General features: G+C 43.3%; 1 protein-coding gene across 1 annotated transcript in view; it reads left to right on the top strand.

The window, feature by feature from the left end:
- LOC310873856 (protein NLRC3-like) overlaps positions 1 to 24,782 on the top strand; it is a gene marked incomplete at its 3' end in the record, with an annotated part of 337,331 nt that overhangs the window by 300,282 nt on the left and 12,267 nt on the right. The window contains exon 2 of the mRNA XM_083786407.1: positions 23,624 to 24,782. This exon is cut by the window's right edge and continues 663 nt beyond it. Within this exon, the coding sequence (XP_083642533.1) occupies positions 23,707 to 24,782 (1,076 nt within the window). The 5' untranslated portion in view covers positions 23,624 to 23,706. The remainder of the gene's footprint in view (positions 1 to 23,623) is intronic.

Genomic DNA, 24,782 nt, shown 5'->3' with positions numbered 1-24,782 from the left:
CACTATAACACTATACAATATACACTATAACACTGTACAATATATACACTATAACACTGTACAATATATACACTATAACACTATACAATATACACTATAACACTATACAATATATACACTATAACACTGTACAATATATACACTATAACACTATACAATATACACTATAACACTATACAATATATACACTATAACACTGTACAATATATACACTATAACACTATACAATATACACTATAACACTATACAATATATACACTATAACACTGTACAATATATACACTATAACACTGTACAATATATACACTATAACACTGTACAATATATACACTATAACACTGTACAATATATACAGGGCTGCACATAAGTGGTGCGCCACCACACATGCGTCGTCAAAATTCAAAATGCGCTGTCAATCAAGCGCCAGGAAGCGCTTCTGCGTACCAACAGCCGGGGCCGCCTAGAATGATTATTATGGCCAGAATACTAGTACATTCTGTGGCGAGAGCATTTCCCACCGACTGCCACTCAAAGTGGCTACTGGCCAATCACAGCGCGTCCTTACTCAAAAGGGGGAGGATTCCATGCTGCTTTCTGCTGGGAGCCTGGGAGGAGGCGGTTGACAGGAAAACCTGACACAAATAGTTTGGTCTTCTCCGTTTCAGATAGCAAACTACCGTAGTCCCCGGTGTAAAAGGGCATGCTTTGGATGCTTTGCACTCTTCCCATTTGCCGCTGTGCTTGCGTTTGTTTTCCGGCTGCTGGAGCAGCATGGTCGCAACACGTTGTGAGCTAGTAGATCGGTTATTTTATACAAAATAATAAAAAATCTAAATATTGCTTTGATGGTCATATTATCCTTAGGAAGTGTTAAGTTGTTTTTATTAGAATATGCATTCCATAGGGCTGGACCACACATGGACCTAGATTTTAGCAAATTTAGATTTTTTAAATAATGGGATGAATCTACAACAAGAGCCATTCTAGGGCTAAATCTAGAGTTGCAATACCCTCCATTGACTCCCCACTCATCCAATAAATATTGTTTTGCTATAAGTTATTCATCCCTCTTTTATCCATCCGGCGAGACGGGTCGCCACATTTTAGGAGCACCAAGAAACTCCTCCAGGTGCTCCTCTGAGTACTAGATCAAAAAAGTTGTGTGCAGCCCTGAATATATACACTATAACACTGTACAATATATACACTATAACACTGTACAATATATACACTACGGTCCTCATTCACACAAACATTTATGTTATTCCAGACGTCTGTACCACAGAGCAGAGTCTCCAACTCCCAGCCTTCTGTCTATGAAGAGTGACTGGTCTAAAGGAGCTCCTCCTAACTTCAATGAACCTGGACCTCCAGATACACAGTATGTCAATCCTCCTATACAATATTATACACTATAATACTACTGTACAATATATACACTATAATACTACTGTACAATATATACACTATGGCCCTCATTTATCAATCGAGTGTAAAATCTGCCACAGATTCGAGTGCAGGTTTCGTAGTACACCCACGTCGCCACGGCATTTATAAAGTGATCGCAAACAGCTGATCCTTCCTTAATTTCGTTCTGACGTTAATAAATGTGACGGCTGAAATCTATCTGGCACGCCCTATGAAATCAAGCCTCGCACTCGTTTTTGCGACATGAACACATGCAATACGACCTGTGGAAACCATGGTTACAGGGAAAAAGGTTTCTCCCGCACTGCTGTGATATTAAAGTCCTGTGGGTGACTCAGTGATGCCTGCATGAGAGATAGGCTATCATGTCGTCAAGGCAGTCATAATCAACGTTTATGTAGTGATTTGATCATTGATGAACGAATCATAAACATATGGATGAAGGCTTGCCGCTTGCATGTGTGCTGGTATGTGTTGGCGACGCACGCCGCGGTCCCGTCCTCCCGACCCCCGAAAATGATCTCGCTTTTATCTGAACTGTCAAAGCACTTATTTAAATGGTGAATGATTAAGCCCCTTACGCCTATAGCCTGCTACTTGCAAATAGGCAAGCTGTATGCTTGCCATTGTCACTTGGAAATAAAGGCGTGCATTCCATTCATGCCTTTTTAAAATAATATCATAATCACATATGCCGCATCACAGCATGCGATCCCAAAACATCTCACAAGTGCGCTCGCATAACAAGGCCAGTAAGCACTGTTTGATTAAGCACAAACTAATACATTGTGAACATGTTATATTGTTTTTAATTGCGCGATTTTAATTACTTGTAATGTTGGAAATCTCTCTTTTTTTTACATACACATACCGTTTTATATTAACATTTTAGGAGTGAAAACATATGTTTAGATGCCTGTGACAGCGTGTCAGCAGTTCAGACAATGCAGCTCCGCTTGTGTACGACAGAAAAACAGCCGAGGACAAAGCGTACGACAGCTCCCGACCAGACGTGACTTTTTGTCCTACTCAAGTTCAATTTCAAGCTTTGGCTGAAATGTCGAGATTTTTGGCGTACGCACGGTTGATAAATGAGGGCCTATAACACTGTACAATATATACACTACGGTCCTCATTCACACAAACATTTATGTTATTCCAGACGTCTGTACCACAGAGCAGAGTCTCCAACTCCCAGCCTTCTGTCTATGAAGAGTGACTGGTCTAAAGGAGCTCCTCCTAACTTCAATGAACCTGGACCTCCAGATACACAGTATGTCAATCCTCCTGTACAATATATACACTATAACACTACTGTACAATATATACACTATAATACTACTGTACAATATATACACTATAACACTGTACAATATATACACTATAATACTATACAATATATACACTATAACACTATACAATATACACTATAACACTGTACAATATATACACTATAACACTGTACAATATACACTATAACACTATACAATATATACACTATAACACTACTGTACAATATACACTATAACACTGTACAATATATACACTATAACACTATACAATATATACACTATAACACTACTGTACAATATACACTATAACACTGTACAATATATACACTATAACACTGTACAATATATACAGGGCTGCACATAAGTGGTGCGCCAGCGCGCATGCATCGTCAAAATTCAAAATGCGCTGTCAATCAAGCGCCGGGAAGCGCTTCTGCGTACCAACAGCCGGGGCCGCCTAGAATGATTATTATGGCCAGAATACTAGTACATTCTGTGGCGAGAGCATTTCCCACCGACTGCCACTCAAAGTGGCTACTGGCCAATCACAGCGCGTCCTTACTCAAAAGGGGGAGGATTCCATGCTGCTTTCTGCTGGGAGCCTGGGAGGAGGCGGAGGGCGGTTGACAGGAAAACCTGACACAAATAGTTTGGTCTTCTCTGTTTCAGATAGCAAACTACTGTAGTCCCCGGTGTAAAAGGGCATGCTTTGGATGCTTTGCACTCTTCCCATTTGCCGCTGTGCTTGTGTTTGTTTTCCGGCTGCTGGAGCAGCATGGTTGCTCGTGTGCGATGCCGTCTCAGAACCCGAATCCGAGGCAGAAACCATATTAGCGTCTCTCACAGCCTAGGCACCGGCCACCGACTTTTTACGGGTACTAAGGTTTTAGTTCTGACATAGTGGAGTGGGAAGAGTTTAAAGCATTGCGGACTGGCACTGCTGCTGCCCCTCATCAATATATACACTATAACACTGTACAATATATACACTGTAACACTGTACAATATATACACTATAATACTACTGTACAATATATACACTATGGCCCTCATTTATCAATCGAGTGTAAAATCTGCCACAGATTCGAGTGCAGGTTTCGTAGTACACCCACGTCGCCACGGCATTTATAAAGTGATCGCAAACAGCTGATCCTTCCTTAATTTCGCTCTGACGTTAATAAATGTGACGGCTGAAATCTATCTGGCACGCCCTATGAAATCAAGCCTCGCCCTCGTTTTTGCGACATGAACACATGCAATACGACCTGTGGAAACCATGGTTACAGGGAAAAAGGTTTCTCCCGTGCCTTGCTGCCCGCCTCACCCCCCTCTCTCATACACACACAGACGCACACGCAACCTGCAAGCCCAACTAACTGGTGTCTTGTTAAATAAATAAAGAACGAACAACTGCATGAATTAAATAAAGTTGTAGGCCTACCCTGTCTGTTTCCCTCTCACCTCGCTTGCCTTGCTGTCATGTCCACGCACGCACGCACCTACATGACACATCGACATCGCATCGCCATGAATGGAATTAGTTTGTAGGCTGGCCTATATTAATTTTACCCATTCGTGCGCAGTGCACGGCGAAGGCGTGAGACTGCGCACTGCTGTGATATTAAAGTCCTGTGGGTGACTCAGTGATGCCTGCATGAGAGATAGGCTATCATGTCGTCAAGGCAGTCATAATCAACGTTGATGTAGTGATTTGATCATTGATGAACGAATCATAAACATATGGATGAAGGCTTGCCGCTTGCATGTGTGCTGGTATGTGTTGGCGACGCACGCCGCGGTCCCGTCCTCCCAACCCCCGAAAATGATCTCTCTTTTATCTGAACTGTCAAAGCACTTATTTAAATGGTGAATGATTAAGCCCCTTACGCCTATAGCCTGCTAGTACTTACTACAAATAGGCAAGCTGTATGCTTCTCATTGTCACTTGGAAATAAAGGCGTGGAGTCCATTTATGCCTTTTTTTAAATAATATCATAATCACATATGCCGCATCACAGCATGTGCTCCCAAAACATCTCACAAGTGTGCTCGCATAACAAGGCCATAAGTAAGCACTGTTTGATTAAGCACAAACTAATACATTGTAAACATGTTATATTGTTTTTAATATACACACAATGGTCCTCATTCACAACGAAAATGTACGCCCAGGTGTAAAGGAGATGCGTAATGATATCGTATTTATCCGTCCGTTCAAGCTGCGCCAATCCCCCTTGTCGTTCAGCGAAGGGGGTGTAATGAGTTAATTTGTGCGGTTCGCCCGGTGTACCCTTTCCGCCTCTTTCCCAAGAGATTGTGAATATCTGAAATAGGTCATCATTACAGCCTGCAAAATGGCTGTAATGATGGAGGGCGGTTGACAGGAAAACCTGACACAAATAGTTCCGTCTTCTCCGTTTCAGATAGCAAACTACCGTAGTCCCCGGTGTAAAAGGGCATGCTTTGGATGCTTTGCACTCTTCCCATTTGCCGCTGTGCTTGTGTTTGTTTTCCGGCTGCTGGAGCAGCATGGTTGCTCGTGTGCGATGCCGTCTCAGAACCCGAATCAGAGGCAGAAACCATATTAGCGTCTCTCACAGCCTAGGCACCGGCCACCGACTTTTTACGGGTACTAAGGTTTTAGTTCCGACATAGTGGAGTGGGAAGAGTTTAAAGCATTGCGGACTGGCACTGCTGCTGCCCAACATGAACACCGTGTCTCGACATACTGTCCCTTATTATCGTAAAGTCGGGTAGTGTACACTGTTTATTTTTGCACCGAGGAGCCATGTGTGTCTGACTGTCTGACTACGTCGCCTCAGCTAAAAACAAAAGGGAACTAGGGAAGCCTGATGTATGCTTCGCCGTACGATGTGTCGCATGTTAAAAAAAAGCTGATCTGCAAGCTCACAACCGGTTGCGACACGTTGTGAGCTAGTAGATCAGCTTTTTTCAGCTAGTAGATCGGTTATTTAAATACAAAATAAGAAAAAATCTAAATATTGCTTTGATGCTCATATTATCCTTAGGAAGTGTTAAGTTATTTTTATTATAATATGCATTCCATAGGGCTGGACCACACATGGACCTAGATTTTAGCAAATTTAGATTTCTTTAATAATGGGATGAATCTACAACAAGAGCCATTCTAGGGCTAAATCTAGAGTTGCAATACCCTCCATTGACTCCCCACTCATCCAATAAATATTGTTTTGCTATAAGTTATTCATCCCTCTTTTATCCATCCGGCGAGACGGGTCGCCGCATTTCAGGAGCACCAAGAAACTCCTCCAGGTGCTCCTCTGAGTACTAGATCAAAAAAGTTGTGTGCAGCCCTGAATATATACACTATAACACTGTACAATATATACACTATAACACTGTACAATATACACTATAACACTGTACAATATATACACTATAACACTGTACAATATATACACTACGGTCCTCATTCACACAAACATTTATGTTATTCCAGACGTCTGTACCACAGAGCAGAGTCTCCAACTCCCAGCCTTCTGTCTATGAAGAGTGACTGGTCTAAAGGAGCTCCTCCTAACTTCAATGAACCTGGACCTCCAGATACACAGTATGTCAATCCTCCTGTACAATATATACACTATAACACTGTACAATATATACACTATAATACTACTGTACAATATATACACTATGGCCCTCATTTATCAATCGAGTGTAAAATCTGCCACAGATTCGAGTGCAGGTTTCGTAGTACACCCACGTCGCCACGGCATTTATAAAGCGATCGCAAACAGCTGATCCTTCCTTAATTTTGTTCTGACGTTAATAAATGTGACGGCTGAAATCTATCTGGCACGCCCTATGAAATCAAGCCTCGCCCTCGTTTTTGCGACATGAACACATGCAATACGACCTGTGGAAACCATGGTTACAGGGAAAAAGGTTTCTCCCGTGCCTTGCTGCCCGCCTCACCCCCCTCTCTCATACACACACAGACGCACACGCAACTTGCAAGCCCAACTAACTGGTGTCTTGTTAAATAAATAAAGAACGAACACCTGCATGAATTAAATAAAGTTGTAGGCCTACCCTGTCTGTTTCCCTCTCACCTCGCTTGCCTTGATGTCATGTCCACGCACGCACGCACCTACATGACACATCGACATCGCATCGCCATGAATGGAATTAGTTTGTAGGCTGGCCTATATTAATTTTACCCATGCGCACTGCTGTGATATTAAAGACCTGTGGGTGACTCAGTGATGCCTGCATGAGAGATAGGCTATCATGTCGTCAAGGCAGTCATAATCAACGTTTATGTAGTGATTTGATCATTGATGAACGAATCGTAAACATATGGATGAAGGCTTGCCGCTTGCATGTGTGCTGGTATGTGTTGGCGACGCACGCCGCGGTCCCGTCCTCCCGACCCTCGAAAATGATCTCGCTTTTATCTGAACTGTCAAAGCACTTATTTAAATGGTGAATGATTAAGCCCCTTACGCCTATAGCCTGCTAGTACTTACTACAAATAGGCAAGCTGTATGCTTGTCATTGTCACTTGGAAATAAAGGCGTGGAGTCCATTTATGCCTTTTTTTAAATAATATCATAATCACATATGCCGCATCACCGCATGCGATCCCAAATCATCTCACAAGTGCGCTCGCATAACAAGGCCATAAGTAAGCACTGTTTGATTAAGCACAAACTAATACATTGTAAACATGTTATATTGTTTTTAATATACACACAATGGTCCTCATTCACAACGAAAATGTACGCCCAGGTGTAAAGGAGATGCGTAATGATATCGTATTTATCCGTCCGATCAAGCTGCGTCAATCCCCCTTGTCGTTCAGCGAAGGGGGTGTAATGAGTTAATTTGTGCGGTTCGCCCGGTGTACCCTTTCCGCCTCTTTCCCAAGAGATTGTGAATATCTGAAATAGGTCATCATTACAGCCTGCAAAATGGCTGTAATGATGGAGGGCGGTTGACAGGAAAACCTGACACAAATAGTTCCGTCTTCTCCGTTTCAGATAGCAAACTACTGTAGTCCCCGGTGTAAAAGGGCATGCTTTGGATGCTTTGCACTCTTCCCATTTGCCGCTGTGCTTGTGTTTGTTTTCCGGGTGCTGGAGCAGCATGGTTGCTCGTGTGCGATGCCGTCTCAGAACCCGAATCCGAGGCAGAAACCATATTAGCGTCTCTCACAGCCTAGGCACCGGCCACCGACTTTTTACGGGTACTAAGGTTTTAGTTCCGACATAGTGGAGTGGGAAGAGTTTAAAGCATTGTGGACTGGCACTGCTGCTGCCCAACATGAACACTGTGTCTCGACATACTGTCCCTTATTATGGTAAAGTCGGGTAGTGTACACTGTTTATTTTTGCACCGAGGAGCCATGTGTGTCTGACTGTCTGACTACGTACGTCGCCTCAGCTAAAAACAAAAGGGAACTAGGGAAGCCTGATGTATGCTTCGCCGTACGATGTGTCGCATGTTAAAAAAAAGCTGATCTGCAAGCTCACAACGTGTTGCAACACGTTGTGAGCTAGTAGATCAGCTTTTTTCAGCTAGTAGATCGGTTATTTAAATACAAAATAATAAAAAATCTAAATATTGCTTTGATGCTCATATTATCCTTAGGAAGTGTTAAGTTATTTTTTATTATAATATGCATTCCATAGGGCTGGACCACACATGGACCTAGATTTTAGCAAATTTAGATTTTTTAAATAATGGGATGAATCTACAACAAGAGCCATTCTAGGGCTAAATCTAGAGTTGCAATACCCTCCATTGACTCCCCACTCATCCAATACATATTGTTTTGCTATAAGTTATTCATCCCTCTTTTATCCATCCGGCGAGACGGGTCGCCGCATTTTAGGAGCACCAAGAAACTCCTCCAGGTGCTCCTCTGAGTACTAGACCAAAAAAGTTGTGTGCAGCCCTGAATTTATACACTATAACACTGTACAATATATACACTACGGTCCTCATTCACACAAACATTTATGTTATTCCAGACGTCTGTACCACAGAGCAGAGTCTCCAACTCCCAGCCTTCTGTCTATGAAGAGTGACTGGTCTAAAGGAGCTCCTCCTAACTTCAATGAACCTGGACCTCCAGATACACAGTATGTCAATCCTCCTATACAATATATACACTATAATACTACTGTACAATATATACACTATAATGCTACTGTACAATATATACACTATGGCCCTCATTTATCAATCAAGTGTAAAATCTGCCACAGATTCGAGTGCAGGTTTCGTAGTACACCCACGTCGCCACGGCATTTATAAAGCGATCGCAAACAGCTGATCCTTCCTTAATTTCGTTCTGACGTTAATAAATGTGACGGCTGAAATCTATCTGGCACGCCCTATGAAATCAAGCCTCGCCCTCGTTTTTGTGACATGAACACATGCAATACGACCTGTGGAAACCATGGTTACAGGGAAAAAGGTTTCTCCCGCACTGCTGTGATATTAAAGACCTGTGGGTGACTCAGTGATGCCTGCATGAGAGATAGGCTATCATGTCGTCAAGGCAGACATAATCAACTTTTATGTAGTGATTTGATCATTGATGAACGAATCGTAAACATATGGATGAAGGCTTGCCGCTTGCATGTGTGCTGGTATGTGTTGGCGACGCACGCCGCGGTCCCGTCCTCCCGACCCTCGAAAATGATCTCGCTTTTATCTGAACTGTCAAAGCACTTATTTAAATGGTGAATGATTAAGCCCCTTACGCCTATAGCCTGCTAGTACTTACTACAAATAGGCAAGCTGTATGCTTGTCATTGTCACTTGGAAATAAAGGCGTGCATTCCATTCATGCCTTTTTTTTAATAATATCATAATCACATATGCCGCATCACCGCATGCACTCCCAAATCATCTCACAAGTGCGCTCGCATAACAAGGCCATAAGTAAGCACTGTTTGATTAAGCACAAACTAATACATTGTAAACATGTTATATTGTTTTTAATATACACACAATGGTCCTCATTCACAACGAAAATGTACGCCCAGGTGTAAAGGAGATGCGTAATGATATCGTATTTATCCGTCCGATCAAGCTGCGTCAATCCCCCTTGTCGTTCAGCGAAGGGGGTGTAATGAGTTAATTTGTGCGGTTCGCCCGGTGTACCCTTTCCGCCTCTTTCCCAAGAGATTGTGAATATCTGAAATAGGTCATCATTACAGCCTGCAAAATGCACCGCCTCCACGATGCATGAGCTAAATGCACTGATCCAGTGAACGCGATGCATGAGCTTGTAGATCAGTTAATTAACTGATCCAGTGAACGCGATGCATGAGCTTGTAGATCAGTTAATTAACTGATCAAGTGAACGCGATGCATGAGCTTGTAGATCAGTTAATTAACTGATCCAGTGAACGCGATGCATGAGCTTGTAGATCAGTTATTTAACTGATCCAGTGAACACGATGCATGAGCTTGTAGATCAGTTGATTAACTGATCCAGTGAACGCGATGCATGAGCTTGTTGTAGATCAGTTAATTAACTGATCCAGTGAACGCGATGCATGAGCTTGTAGATCAGTTAATTAACTGATCCAGTGAACGCGATGCATGAGCTTGTTGTAGATCAGTTAATTAGTTAATCAGTTAATAAATATACAGGCTGTGTGCCCTCTACACCATGAAGACTAAAGCCTTCTGAATAAATATACAGGCTGTGTGCCCTCTACACCATGAAGACTAAAGCCTTCTGAATAAATATACAGGCTGTGTGCCCTCTACACCATGAAGACTAAAGCCTTCTGAATAAATATACAGGCTGTGTGCCCTCTACACCACCCTGGAGCTGACGCTGATATCACCTCCTCTGAGGGGACATGTCCCCTCAGAGGGGGGACATGAGGCGAGGGGGACATGTCCCCTCAGAGGGGGGACATGAGGCGAGGGGGACATGTCCCCTCAGAGGGGGGACATGCCTCAGAGGGGGTATCGTGGCCTTTCTCACTAAACAAATAAGGCCACTGTTTTGTCGGGGTGGTGTTGCAGTCTATTGTTGCTGTATAACTCGCGTCGCCTCTCCTCTTGCAGATCCAAATACTCACGGAGATCGGATTGTTTTGTCAGAACAAATCATATTTATTTCTCCGTCACATAACATAAACTTGTATTCAAATAAAACAATAAAGAGCCTGTGAGCGCGGTCAACAAACTGTGAGCTTCCCCGTCTATGCCACATTCTCTCCCAGCAGGGAGTCCATTCTATCTCCCAGCAGGGAGTCACACCTATCTGTCACCAGGTGCCTAGCACCTAGATATCCTTTCTCAAAAGGGGAGGGGAAACCTCCATTCAGTCCATCAAATTCATAGCGTAATTATAATAATTTAAATGACCACAAAATAAATACATATCATAAAGCAGGCAATAATAAGAATAAATATAAATCATCATAAATAGAAAATGGCTCTAACATACCAGCCCCGAATTGCTTACAAAGCAATTACCAAATAATAAGACATCAAAGAGCCATTAGCATGAAAGCATATAGGACACTTGTCCTCAGCATAATAATATGCATAATCAAGTTCATATATTTTTTTCTTCTTGTTCGTATTCAAGTCCGTTATTCAAGCGACCAAAGTCTGTATGATCCAAGCGAACGAGTGTGCGCATGAATGTGTGTGTATGTGTGCATTGCTCCGGGGGGGGGGGGGGGGCATGTGACCAGAAGAAGGGGCTTAGTAGGCTCTGTCAGCTGTTTCCAAGATCAGGCAGAGCTTGGTGACGGGTCGTTGAATGACGTTGGTCTTGGTTTCTACCAGGACGCTACGAACAAGTCCTTGAGGTCCTGGAAGGGTCTTGATGACTCGTCCCAGGAGCCACGAGTTCCTCGGTGGGTTGTCATCAACAATGACAACGAGGTCTCCAGGGATGAAATCTCTCTTGATTTTATTCCATATCCTTGGTCCCACATTTCCGAAATAGGTCGGCGAGGTGTTGTACCTGCCTCCATCTCCTCCTTGTATGTTGGTCCTCATTTCTGAACAGTTCGGGGGGTATGATTGAATTTGTTTAGGTAGGATCTTTGTTCGTTTAATCTCAGTTGGGATAGCCATCCTCCTAATCCTTCCTCCCACTCTCATAATTCCATTGTCAATGTTAGGGTCCAGCTTGTAAAGGGAGCTTCCTTTATTGCACTGTATTCCTTTCTCCAGTGAGGACATTTCCTCCTTGGCGTTTTCAGCATTTTCCAAGTCCTCTGATGAAAGGTTGAGGGCACGAGTTGCATGAGGCCCAGAGTTTTGTAGCTTCTGACTCGTATCCAAAAGAGGTTTCATATTTTTCTTGCGTTTCTTGCGTGTATGGTAAACACCATGGTGTGGTCTGTACCACAGTTTGCTGTTTTCCTTTTGTAGATCTGGTGGTACCTTCCCTGTGAAGTCATGTGCATGTTGTTCTTTCTCAATGTGAACGATTGAGATCCGATTCACCGAGACCATGCGACGTTTCTTATCCACAGCAGTGGAAGCATGCAGTGGTCCATTCACCACCCAACCTAGCAATGTTTTCACTGCATAGGGACCGTTCTCTTGACTATTGATGATCTTCCGTGGCTCCGTGGCTTTTGGGGTATTCACTCCAATAAGGAGCTCCACGTCAGCATCAATTCCTCTGACCTTGATCTCCTGCAGATAAGGCCATTTGTCAAGATACGTCTGGGTGAGTATATTTATTTTTGTTACAGGTATCCTGTCTTGGGTGTATAACTTGGGCAATGGCAAGTATGTACCACCTTCTATGTTTCTTACTTCTAGACCAGTCAGCTCAAAGCTCTTGACAGTTTTCTCTGTTCCCATGGTCTGCAGAAGAACTTCAGTTCTCTGTCCTTTAGCATTGAGCTGCCTCATGAGCTTCTCTGTACAAAATGTATCAGTACTACCTGGGTCCAGGAAGGCGTAGGTGAGTACACTCCTATTTCCACTGCGAAGTTTCACCTGCACTGGCACTATAGCAAGTATGCAGTCTTTACCAGCCCCGGTTCCTTCACCCTCTCTAAGTGACACCAGAGCGCTGGTGACAGACGATGTTTCCGCATGCCTTTCATTATGCCATTCTGCCTCGTTAGATTTGACCATCTCTGGTTTGAATCCATTAATGTGCAGAATAGTAGGATGTTTGGCCTGGCAATTCTGACAGGTCATTCTTTGTGCACAATTACGGCCCAAATGTCCTCCTCTCAAACATCTAAAGCATAGTCCTCTCTCTCTGAGAAACTGGATTTTAGATTCATGTGCTTGTACATTCATTTTCTGACATTCAGATAAAGGATGCTTGCCTGTACAGTAGAGACATGAGGCATCATGCACACCTAAAGGCATGTTGACCAGTGTATTTTCAGCATTGCTGTCAGGCACAATTTCCATTGTAGTAGCAAAACTACTCCCCCTGCCTGTAGATCTGCTAGATTTAGACTCCACAGCAGTTCTGGGTCTTGAAGTCTTCACATTGGCAGGTGAGTCATTAATGTCACCGTAAAGCGGGTCTTGCAGTATACTAGCCTGCTTCTCCATAAATTTAACCAAGTTGGTCAATCTGGCTCTCCTATGAGTCTGTTCCAAAATGTCACAAGCTGTTGCTCTCAATTTTTCCCTTAATTTATAAGGCAGCTTGGACACAATCAGTTTCAGGTTAGAGCCCAAATCCAGCTCCTCTATATCCTCCAAATCTCTCATTGCATTACAGCAGCCTCTCAGATAAAGCGCATAACAGTGCAATGCATCTCCATCCTCTGATTTAATAGAGTTCCAATTCAGAGCTTTTTCCATATAGGCGCTTGCAATCTTCATGTCATCACCAAAATGCTTCTTTAACAGGGTTTTGGCCTGAATGTAGCCTTCGTTAGCATTCATGTGAAGACAGCTCCTAACCAATTCTTTGCAAGGCCCAGAGGTATATTGTTCCAAGTAATATAGCCTATCTTGGCGGCTTTTTGTTTTTTCCTCAATACAATGTTCAAATGACCTCATAAATGCCTGGTAATTTAGAGGGTCGCCATCGTAAACTGGGATTTCTATAGAGGGAAGTGATGTCATTTTTTGCTGAACAATCAGTAAATCAGCAATCTCATTTTGCCTCTGTATTACGGTCAAGAAGTTGTCATTGTTTGACACTCCAGTTCCTGTCCCAAATCTCATTGGTTGCTGCTGTTGGGTCCTGTCAGTTGCTACTGGTGGTTCTGGGCCATGGTTTGACATTCCTTGAAATTTTGTTTTTTGTCTTGCTCCAAGTGAATAAACTGTTGCATTTGCATTTTTGGTTTTACTTTCCAAATACTCATTCATGGCATCATGTGATTTTGACTGTGGCATTTGTGGTTGTGATTTAAGCAGTTCTGATGGTGGTTGTGAACTGGATTCAAAATCCGCCAGGACCTTTAATTTAGCGTCAGATTCAGCCAGGCTGATATCCAGTTCCATTTTTTCCAGTCTGGCTCGTATTTTAGTCTGCTCAATAGCTTGCTCCTGGTCCATGTTAACCTGTTCCATTTCTAGAGCCTGCTTTGCCTTTAATGTTGATGCCCTTATAAGGAGTGCAGCCTTCTCTGTCTCAGCCCTGAGTCGGGCTGACTTGACTGACGAAGTGGTAGATTTAGTTGATTTAGCTTTTGATCGTTTTGACTCATTTGACACATTTGAGGCGCTGTCATGGGGTTCCACAGTCATTTGTTGTTTTTGTTCATTTACCCACATGTCAACTTCATGCAAGAACTCGTGAAACAAGTTTAGTTTTGGTTCATACCATGCATCATTATCATCCTTCTTTGTCTCGTCAGACAGGAGATTTTGAACCAACCCATGATAGTGAACGAATTCATCCAGTGACATTTTAAATGAGGCAACATCATTATGAACCACTTTCACATTTCCACCCGGTACGAGCAAAGTTTGAACCTCTCTCATTTTACGAGTGCAAACACCAAGTTTCCCTCTGCGCGTTCCACTTAGTGATTTAACATCATCCTCCGCCGCGGCGGGGTCAACAGAAACCACCTCCTCTTCCATTGTTAAATATAACGTTCTCCACACAGTTTGAGTTTGATCAGAGACTTTATTTGAGAACCTCCCTTTGATTTGTCAGTTATATGCAAAGCATTCCTTCATTTCATTTCATTTTGCTTTTCATTTAGTTTCATTTCAAAGCATCCATTTTATTATTTCCCAACATCAGCGCAGCATTTATTTTTCGTTCCAATTAATTTCAGCGCATCCATTTCACAACAGCGCATCAGCGCGCAACATTTGCTTTTCGTTTAATTCACTCACAATAAAGCAACAGCGCATCGGCGCGACATTTCATTCATAATTTTGAGCAGCAGCTCCTTTGTTTGGCTTTTATAGCCTTGGGCTAGGCTACTACTCACGGCCCGTTGGGGAAACAACTTCAAGTCCAAGGTGAGGTTTGTCGTCAATGTCGCCGTTTCCAAGCCGCTTGTAGTTGTGAAATGTTGCCGTCCTTTACTACCGCACCATGCGGAGTTTGTTGACTAATATCGTGGCCTTTCTCACTAAACAAATAAGGCCACTGTTTTGTCGGGGTGGTGTTGCAGTCTATTGTTGCTGTATAACTCGCGTCGCCTCTCCTCTTGCAGATCCAAATACTCACGGAGATCGGATTGTTTTGTCAGAACAAATCATATTTATTTCTCCGTCACATAACATAAACTTGTATTCAAATAAAACAATAAAGAGCCTGTGAGCGCGGTCAACAAACTGTGAGCTTCCCCGTCTATGCCACATTCTCTCCCAGCAGGGAGTCCATTCTATCTCCCAGCAGGGAGTCACACCTATCTGTCACCAGGTGCCTAGCACCTAGATATCCTTTCTCAAAAGGGGAGGGGAAACCTCCATTCAGTCCATCAAATTCATAGCGTAATTATAATAATTTAAATGACCACAAAATAAATACATATCATAAAGCAGGCAATAATAAGAATAAATATAAATCATCATAAATAGAAAATGGCTCTAACAGGGGGGACATGAGGCGAGGGGGACATGCCCCCCCTGGAGGTGCTGGGCATGTCCCCCCTGTCCCCTCAGAGGGGGGACATGCCCCCCCTGGAGGTGCTGGGCATGTCCCCCCTGTCCCCTCAGAGGGGGGACATGCCCCCCCTGGAGGTGCTGGGCATGTCCCCCCTGTCCCCTCAGAGGGGGGAGAACCAAGCAAAATCGAGGGATACTGCGGCCATCTGCTACAGCAGTGGTTCCCAAAGTGGGGTCCGGGGACCCCTAGGGGTACTTGAGGGAGTTCCAGGGGGTACCTAGCTCAATTAGAGATAGTTTGGAACCAAATGGACCCTTATTGGTCTAGCATAATGCGTGTGAAACTGGGCGACGGCGTCCTTGAAATGAATATGTTTCGGAATCACTGCTAGAGCCGTACAAATCCTCCCTTATCGGGGTCACTGGCATATGTTTTCAAATGGGGGGTCCTTATCGGGGTCACTGGCATGTGTTTTCAAATGGGGGGTCCTTATCGGGGTCACTGGCATGTGTTTTCAAATGGGGGGTCCTTATCGGGGTCACTGGCATGTGTTTTCAAATGGGGGGTCCTTATCGGGGTCACAGGCATGTGTTTTCAAATGGGGGGTCCTTATCGGGGTCACTGGCATGTGTTTTCAAATGGGGGGTCCTTATCGGGGTCACTGGCATGTGTTTTCAAATGGGGGGTCCTTATCGGGGTCACAGGCATGTGTTTTCAAATGGGGGGTCCTTATGGGGGTCACTGGCATGTGTTTTCAAATGGGGGGTCCTTATCGGGGTCACTGGGTCCTTATCGGGGTCACTGGCATGTGTTTTCAAATGGGGGGTCCTTATGGGGGTCACTGGCATGTGTTTTCAAATGGGGGGGGTCCTTATCGGGGTCACTGGCATGTGTTTTCAAATGGGGGGTCCTTATCGGGGTCACTGGGTCCTTATCGGGGGTCACTGGCATGTGTTTTCAAATGGGGGGTCCTTATCGGGGTCACAGGCATGTGTTTTCAAATGGGGGGTCCTTATCGGGGTCACTGGCATGTGTTTTCAAATGGGGGGTCCTTATCGGGGTCACAGGCATGTGTTTTCAAATGGGGGGTCCTTATCGGGGTCACTGGCATGTGTTTTCAAATGGGGGGTCCGTGGCCTAATAGATGTTGTTTTGTGGGTGCTTGACATGAAGAAGTTTTGGAACCACTGGGCTACAGTATATATATATAAAATAATAATAATAACCACATTACTGAATGGCATCAGCGTGTTTGAACGTCATAGTTTTAAGCCAGCTCACCTCCACTCCTCCAGAGGTAGGATATATTTTAATGTGGCTGTGCTGGCAGCGCTGCCATTAATTAATTATAACCCTGTAAGACCCGGATTCATTTCTACTTGCAAAAAAGAGATTTCAACTTTGTACTACTAGGAATTAGGTTAAAAGAAATTGTTAAAATACATAAATAAAAGAAGTTTGATGAACATTATATAATAATAATATAATAATATAATAAATGAATAATGTACATTTGGGGGATATCTTTAACAATAATGAATAAAACATGTTCTAGACATTCTAATGATCACAAAAAAACATATATTACAATTATTTTACTTACTTTTATTAGGGTTAAAGGTCAAAAGTCATAGGTTAAAAATTGTCCAGACATTTTTAATTTGTGTGAATTTCAGCCTCTGTGGGGGGTATTTATATGCAAATATCATGACCAATGGCATTGAAATGAACATCACTGATGACGTTTAGGTGAAAAAAGAACAGAAAAATAATAATAAGTAATTAATTAAAATATAATTGTTGCTATAAAGCAACGCTGGGTCTTAGAGGGATAATAGGCAACTGTACTACAGCTACAGATAATTTACAATTTACAATTTAGGCATTTAGCAGACGCTCTTAATCCAGAGCGACTTACATTAAGCAAGAACAAAAAAGCATGGGAATACATCACATAAAAGCATTTATCATAAAACATGCGTAAGCTAAGAAAGTAACAGTGGAATATCTATATAATGAAACTATACATATAAACTATACATATTTACTACTATGCTATACATATGTACTATGGCGTGCTATGACTACATACAATGCAATTATAGTATGCTGTCTAAATAACATGCTATAAGTCTGTGTCAAATGCTATCTAAGTCTACAGAAATGCTATCTAAGGGGTTAGGGTAAGTGCTATGGGCCATGATGGAGTCTGAAAAGGTGGGTTTTCAGACTACGGCGGAAGATTGGGAGTGATGCTGCAGTTCTGACTGCAATGGGAAGTGCATTCCACAGTTTTGGAGCCAGAAGGGAGAAGAGTTTGGGACGTGTGGAGCGTTGTCCCGGCGTTTTTAGTGAGGGTACTTCCAGCTTCCCTGCGTTGGCTGATCTGAGTGCGAGGGAGGGTTTGTAGGGTTCAATCATACTTGCAAGATACCTTTGGTTGCTTTGAATGCCAGCATCAGAGTTTGTAGGCTTGCTGTAGGCTATCACTGTATCAAGCACACATGCAGTCACTACCTACATGACTGCCTGCCTAAATATGTCCCAAACCGCCCCCTAAGGTCTTCCACCGCCGGCCTGCTCGCTTTGCCCAAATAAATGGCAACTAAAAAATACGGGGAAGCAGCTTTTTGCTTCTACGGGCCGTCGGCATGGAACAAGCTCCCACTGTACCTTCGACAGGCAGCCTCTGTAGTTTAATAACACTGTACCTTCGACAGGCAGCCTCTAGTTTAATAACAGTACTGTACCTTCGACAGGCAGCCTCTGTAGTTTAATAACACTGTACCTTCGTCAGGCAGCCTCTGTAGACATTTTTAAAGCTCAGCTCAAGACCCACTTCTACAACATTGCCTTTAATTGATCTTGTATTTTTTATTTTTCATGTCCTCACTGTACTGCATTACTGCTTGTTTTTTAATGTCGTTGCCTTGCTTTTCTTTTATTCTCCATTGTTCTGTAAAGCACTTTGAGCTGCATTTCATGTCATGAAAGGTGCTATACAAATAAAGTTTTATTATTATTATTATTATTATTATTATTATTATTATTTGAGCCACGGAACCACCGTTTATCCGGTATTTACAGTACCCCTGCTGTAGGCTATCACTGTATCAAGCACACATGCAGTCATTAGTACGGCCACCTTTGCTGATGACGCGGGAGCTCGTCGCAGCTTGATCAGACGGAAGAATACGATATCATTACGCATTTCATTTACACCTGGTCGTATATTTACATTGTGAATGAGGACCCCTAACACTATACAATATTACATATATAAAAAATATAAAACAAAACTATATAAAACAACTAGGGATGGCTGGGAATAACACATAGTTAACAACCGTTTAGCTGACATCATTATCTGGTTAATTAATAGATGAAAATGTATAAATCAATCAATCAGTCAATCAATGATGGATTTTGGGATCTACATAGGAACCAGGTGGCTCCAATGAGGATCTAAATATGTAATCATGTCCACAGAGAGAGGCGTGGTGAGACTGAGCAGAACCCTGGACTGAAGACACCCAGTCGAAGACGAAGACAGTCGAAGACACCTGGACTGAAGACACCCAGTCAAACCACACCTGGACTGAAGACAAGTAAGAATTGAAACGTCATGCTAATAAATTGAACTCTTAAGGCCTGGGCTGAGTCCACACACAAACACAGAAACGCATTGAACACAGAATAAAATCACTGCAGTTGCAGGTTTCAATTGTAGGTGATATTATATTTGATTTTATATTTACACTTATGAGGTGCCAATCATATTTTAAGGAAGGAATAAGTACCGCATTTTAAAAGCCACCTAAATTGTGAGTGGAAGTGGAACATGTTTCTTTCATTGTCTGTCATTTCACACTATGTGGTAAATCTCCAAATCCCGACTCTCGACTTTTCTCTCCATATAATAAAAACATGATAGACACTTTACCATTGCTCTGGAGACTTGGCAAGTCCTGCACATAAAATAATAGCAGAGTCAGACCTATAGAAGTCCACAGTGAGCTTGTAGAGTGGCTATATTTTCGAGGTGTAATAAATGTCACGTTATAATGTAGGCTAAAAAAGAGGCACGGTGGCACAGTTGGTAGTGCTGTCGCCTCACAGCTAGAAGGTCCTGGGTTCGATTCCCGTTCGGGGCGCTGTGGGTGTTGGCGGCTTTTTTTTCCTCCTCCGCGTCATCAGTGCCCATACCCGAAGGCGGGGGTTGGCCAAAGGGCCTTTCTGTGTGGAGTTTGCATGTTCTCCCCGTGTCCCCTGGGGTAGGTACCCTCACATGTTCTCCCCGTGTCCCCTAGGGTAGGTACCCTCACATGTTCTCCCCGTGTCCCCTAGGGTAGGTACCCTCACATGTTCTCCCCGTGTCCCCTAGGGTAGGTACCCTCACAAAAACATGCAGTAATCCTGGTCTCTAAACTGCCTCCCCCTGGCCAGCCGGGGCGCCTGATGGAGGGGAAAGGAACTGGTTGGAATAACGTGTTCCTTCCACGCGCTACGTCCAACCAGGGAAACTCCCCCCTGTCAGGTGTAAAGGAGCAACTTGCACACTCAGGCATGAAGGAAGCATGAGTTCAAGTCCGTTGCTCTCCCCTTGTCCCCCATATATGGGGACTAGGTTGGCCTCCCCTTGTCCCCCATATATGGGGACTAGGTTGGTCTCCCCTTGTCCCCCATATATGGGGACTAGGTTGGTCTCCCCTTGTCCCCCATATATGGGGACTAGGTTGCTCTCCCCTTGTCCCCCATATATGGGGACTAGGTTGGTCTCCCCTTGTCCCCCATATATGGGGACTAGGTTGGTCTCCCCTTGTCCCCCATATATGGGGACTAGGTTGCTCTCCCCTTGTCCCCCATATATGGGGACTAGGTTGGTCTCCCCTTGTCCCCCATATATGGGGACTAGGTTGGTGGAGGGTGTGTAGAGCCCAGGATCACATTAGATGATTGACACAGGGGTGAAAAATGGGTTACAAAATCGTGGGATAAAAAATATATTAAAAACAAATAATGTAGGCTAATTCACACGCACACATTGTCTGCATGCAGGCACAGTGACAATGGAATGCAGTCAAGGGTACTTTATTACCTAAACAGGAGAGAGATGTGCCATATATGAGCCCTTTATTACCTAAACAGGAGAGAGATGTGCCATATATGAGCCCTTTATTACCTAAACAGGAGAGAGATGTGCCATATATGAGTCCTTTATTACCTAAACAGGAGAGAGATGTGCCATATAATGAGCCCTTTATTACCTAAACAGGAGAGAGATCTGCCATATATGAGTCCTTTATTACCTAAACAGGAGAGAGATGTGCCATATATGAGCCCTTTATTACCTAAACAGGAGAGAGATGTGCCATATATGAGTCCTTTAATACCTAAACAGGAGAGAGATGTGCCATATATGAGCCCTTTATTACCTAAACAGGAGAGAGATGTCCATATATGAGTCCTTTATTACCTAAACAGGAGAGAGATCTGCCATATATGAGTCCTTTATTACCTAAACAGGAGAGAGATGTGCCATATATGAGTCCTTTAATACCTAAACAGGAGAGAGATGTGCCATATATGAGTCCTTTATTACCTAAACAGGAGAGAGATGTCCATATATGAGTCCTTTATTACCTAAACAGGAGAGAGATCTGCCATATATGAGTCCTTTATTACCTAAACAGGAGAGAGATGTGCCATATATGAGTCCTTTATTACCTAAACAGGAGAGAGATGTGCCATATATGAGCCCTTTATTACCTAAACAGGAGAGAGATGTGCCATATATGAGTCCTTTATTACCTAAACAGGAGAGAGATGTGCCATATATGAGCCCTTTATTACCTAAACAGGAGAGAGATGTGCCATATATGAGCCCTTTATTACCTAAACAGGAGAGAGATGTGCCATATATGAGTACTTTATTACCTAAACAGGAGAGAGATGTGCCATATATGAGTCCTTTATTACCTAAACAGGAGAGAGATGTGCCATATATGAGCCCTTTATTACCTAAACAGGAGAGAGATGTCCATATATGCGCACGGCGACCCACTGTATACTTTCTTCTCACCAACCACGCTATTTGATGCTATTGCATTCACACCTCTCTCTCTCTCTCTCTCTCTCTCTGCACCCTCTCTCTCTCTCTCTCTCTCTCCATAACCATGACATGGAGAGCAAAATATGGCAGGAGATGATAGTTTCCCATGGCTATGCAAACACCACGCATAGACTTGTTGTTGGTGTAGGCTACTGTGCAATGGCATTTGGCCTGGGTCCTTATTGGTAGGTTAAGATCCACAGTATCTGTAGTACCTATTGTTAAGCTTCACACTCGGCACAAATACAAATGAAATCACCAGTCCGCACTGGACTAGGCTGATATATGTATTATTGGATGCAGCAGAGCAGAGCCTTTGCTCGCTGCAGTTGGTGCAACATATGATAAGTTTTAAAGTTGTTAACAGTGATATATAAACATGAACAATCGGATAGATATCTGTGTAGTTTCCATGCAGGCACAAGCTGCATTTCTCACCTAATTATAGTAAAAACTAGAACTGCACTCTGTCGAGTGCATACTTGCTTGTTGCACACTAGTAGGCCACATAAATGGCCAACTAGTGCGCAAGCAGAGCGCACAAGTACTTTCGACCGCTACAAACTGTCAAATCTGGCAGTGGTGCCAGATTACATACAGTATGTATACATAGGAGCATTACCTTTAATCCTCCCGACACTAAAACATATCGTCATTACGTCACCATCGAAAACCAATTACACTCTGGCATTGGGTCCTTTAATCCACACATTTCTTACGTCATCATTGAGAGCTAGTTATACATAATATACTATGTATATGTAAATAGTAAGTTGATTAGCGGTATACTGTGGTTACTTTGCGCCGTATGCACCGTCCCAGCCGTCCCGCCAATTTTGATGCGTATGCACCGTCCCAGCAAATGACGTAATGACTAATTGTGCCTGATACGGCAGTGGTGCCAGATTACATACATGTATACACAGGAGCATTACCTTTAATCCCCCCTCGTCATTACGTCACCGCCATCGAAAACCATTGGTTTTATAGTTATACATAGTATATGTATAACTATAAAACCATTGGTTTTATAGTTATACATAGTATATGTATAACTAGCTCTCAATGATGACGTAATAAAGATGTGGATTAAAGGACCCAATGCCAGAGTGTAATTGGTTTTCGATGGTGACGTAATGACGATATGTTTTAGTGTTGGGAGGATTAAAGGTAATGCTCCTGTGTATACATGTATATAATCTGTAATAATGACGATATGTTTTAGTGTTGGGAGGATTAAAGGTAATGCTCCTGTGTATACATGTATATAATCTGTAATAATGACGATATGTTTTAGTGTTGGGAGGATTAAAGGTAATGCTCCTGTGTATACATGTATGTAATCTGTAATAATGACGATATGTTTTAGTGTTGGGAGGATTAAAGGTAATGCTCCTGTGTATACATGTATGTAATCTGACACCACTGCCGTATCAGGCACAAGTAGTCATTACGTCATTTGCTGGGACGGTGCATACGCACGGCTAGTCCCGGGCGAAACTAGTACTTGCGCGCTCTGCTTGCGCAAGTAATGATATGCGCTAATGAGCGGTGACGTCATCGTTTCTCAAAAGCTCCGTTTCACATGACTACACAGATCCACTGATCCTTCACTTATTTATAATTTATCTGTTGTTACTTTTGGATGTTTTTGCTTATTGTCTGCAGGGTGTTAAATTAAAATGAGTGATGTGTGCATGTGTAAACATGTGAAGTTATAAATTAACCTGAATGTTTTAAATGTTCTTCTCATTTCAGATGTCCGTCTGCAGGTTGATTTGAACGATTATAAGGTCAGTTTGGAGGTCAGTTCGGACAGTCTTGATGGAGTGAAAAACCACATGACGGAAGAGTCTGGAGACTCCGTCACCAGCACCTACTCAGAGCTCTACATCTCAGCGGGACAGAGTGAAGGGGTTAATAGCCAACATGAGGTGATACAGCTTGAGAGAACTTCCAACATGAAGACCTTCCATGACGATGCAATCAACTGCTGTAAAGTCTTTAAGATCATCCTCCCTGGCAGAAAGGAACCCAGCAAAACAGTTCTGACCAATGGCATCGCTGGCATCGGAAAAACATTCTCTGCGCGCAAGTTTGCTCTGGACTGGGCAAGAGGTTTGGAGAATCAAGATATAGATCTCCTGGTTCCCTTTTCATTCCGGGAGCTGAACTTGGTCAGAGATAAGCAGTACAGTCTTCTGAACCTGATCCATGATTTCCACCCAACGTTAAAGAAGGTCACAGCAGAGCAGCTCGCTGCCTGGAAAGTTTGCTTCATCCTCGATGGCCTCGATGAAAGCAGGTCTCCGTTGCACTTCGACGAAAATGAAATCATCTCTGATGTCACAGTGACATCATCGGTGGATGCTCTGTTGACGAACCTCATCAAGAGGAATCTGCTCCCCAAGGCCCTCCACTGGATAACCACCAGACCCGCAGCAGCCAATCGGATCCCTCCTGAATGTGTTGACATGGTGACAGAAGTGCGAGGGTTCACAGACCCCCAGAAGGAGAAGTACTTCAGGAAGAGATTCAGTGAAGAGAAGCTGGCCGACAGAGTCCTCTCACACTTGAAGACATGGAGGAGCCTCCACATCATGTGTTACATCCCACTCTTCTGTTGGATGATTGCTACCGTTCTGCTGGACATGTTGAGGACACACACCACGATAGGACAGCTGCCCAAGACCCTGACTGAGATGTGCTGCCACTTCCTGTTGGTTCAGACAAACACCAAGAAGCAGAAGTATGACGAGACTCATGAGGGGGAAAAAAGGAAAAAGAGAGAGAATCAACAGCAGCTCATGAAGTCTGACAGGGATGTTCTTCTGAATCTGGGCATGCTGGCGTTCAAACACCTGAAGACAAGTAGCATCATGTTCTACCAAGAAGACCTGGAAGAGTGTGGCCTTGA

The sequence above is a fragment of the Protomyctophum parallelum genome (genome assembly GCF_964188405.1).
Source record: "Protomyctophum parallelum genome assembly, chromosome: 16".
Taxonomy (NCBI): Eukaryota; Metazoa; Chordata; class Actinopteri; order Myctophiformes; family Myctophidae; genus Protomyctophum; species Protomyctophum parallelum.
This window is presented reverse-complemented; position numbering and strand designations above follow the sequence as displayed.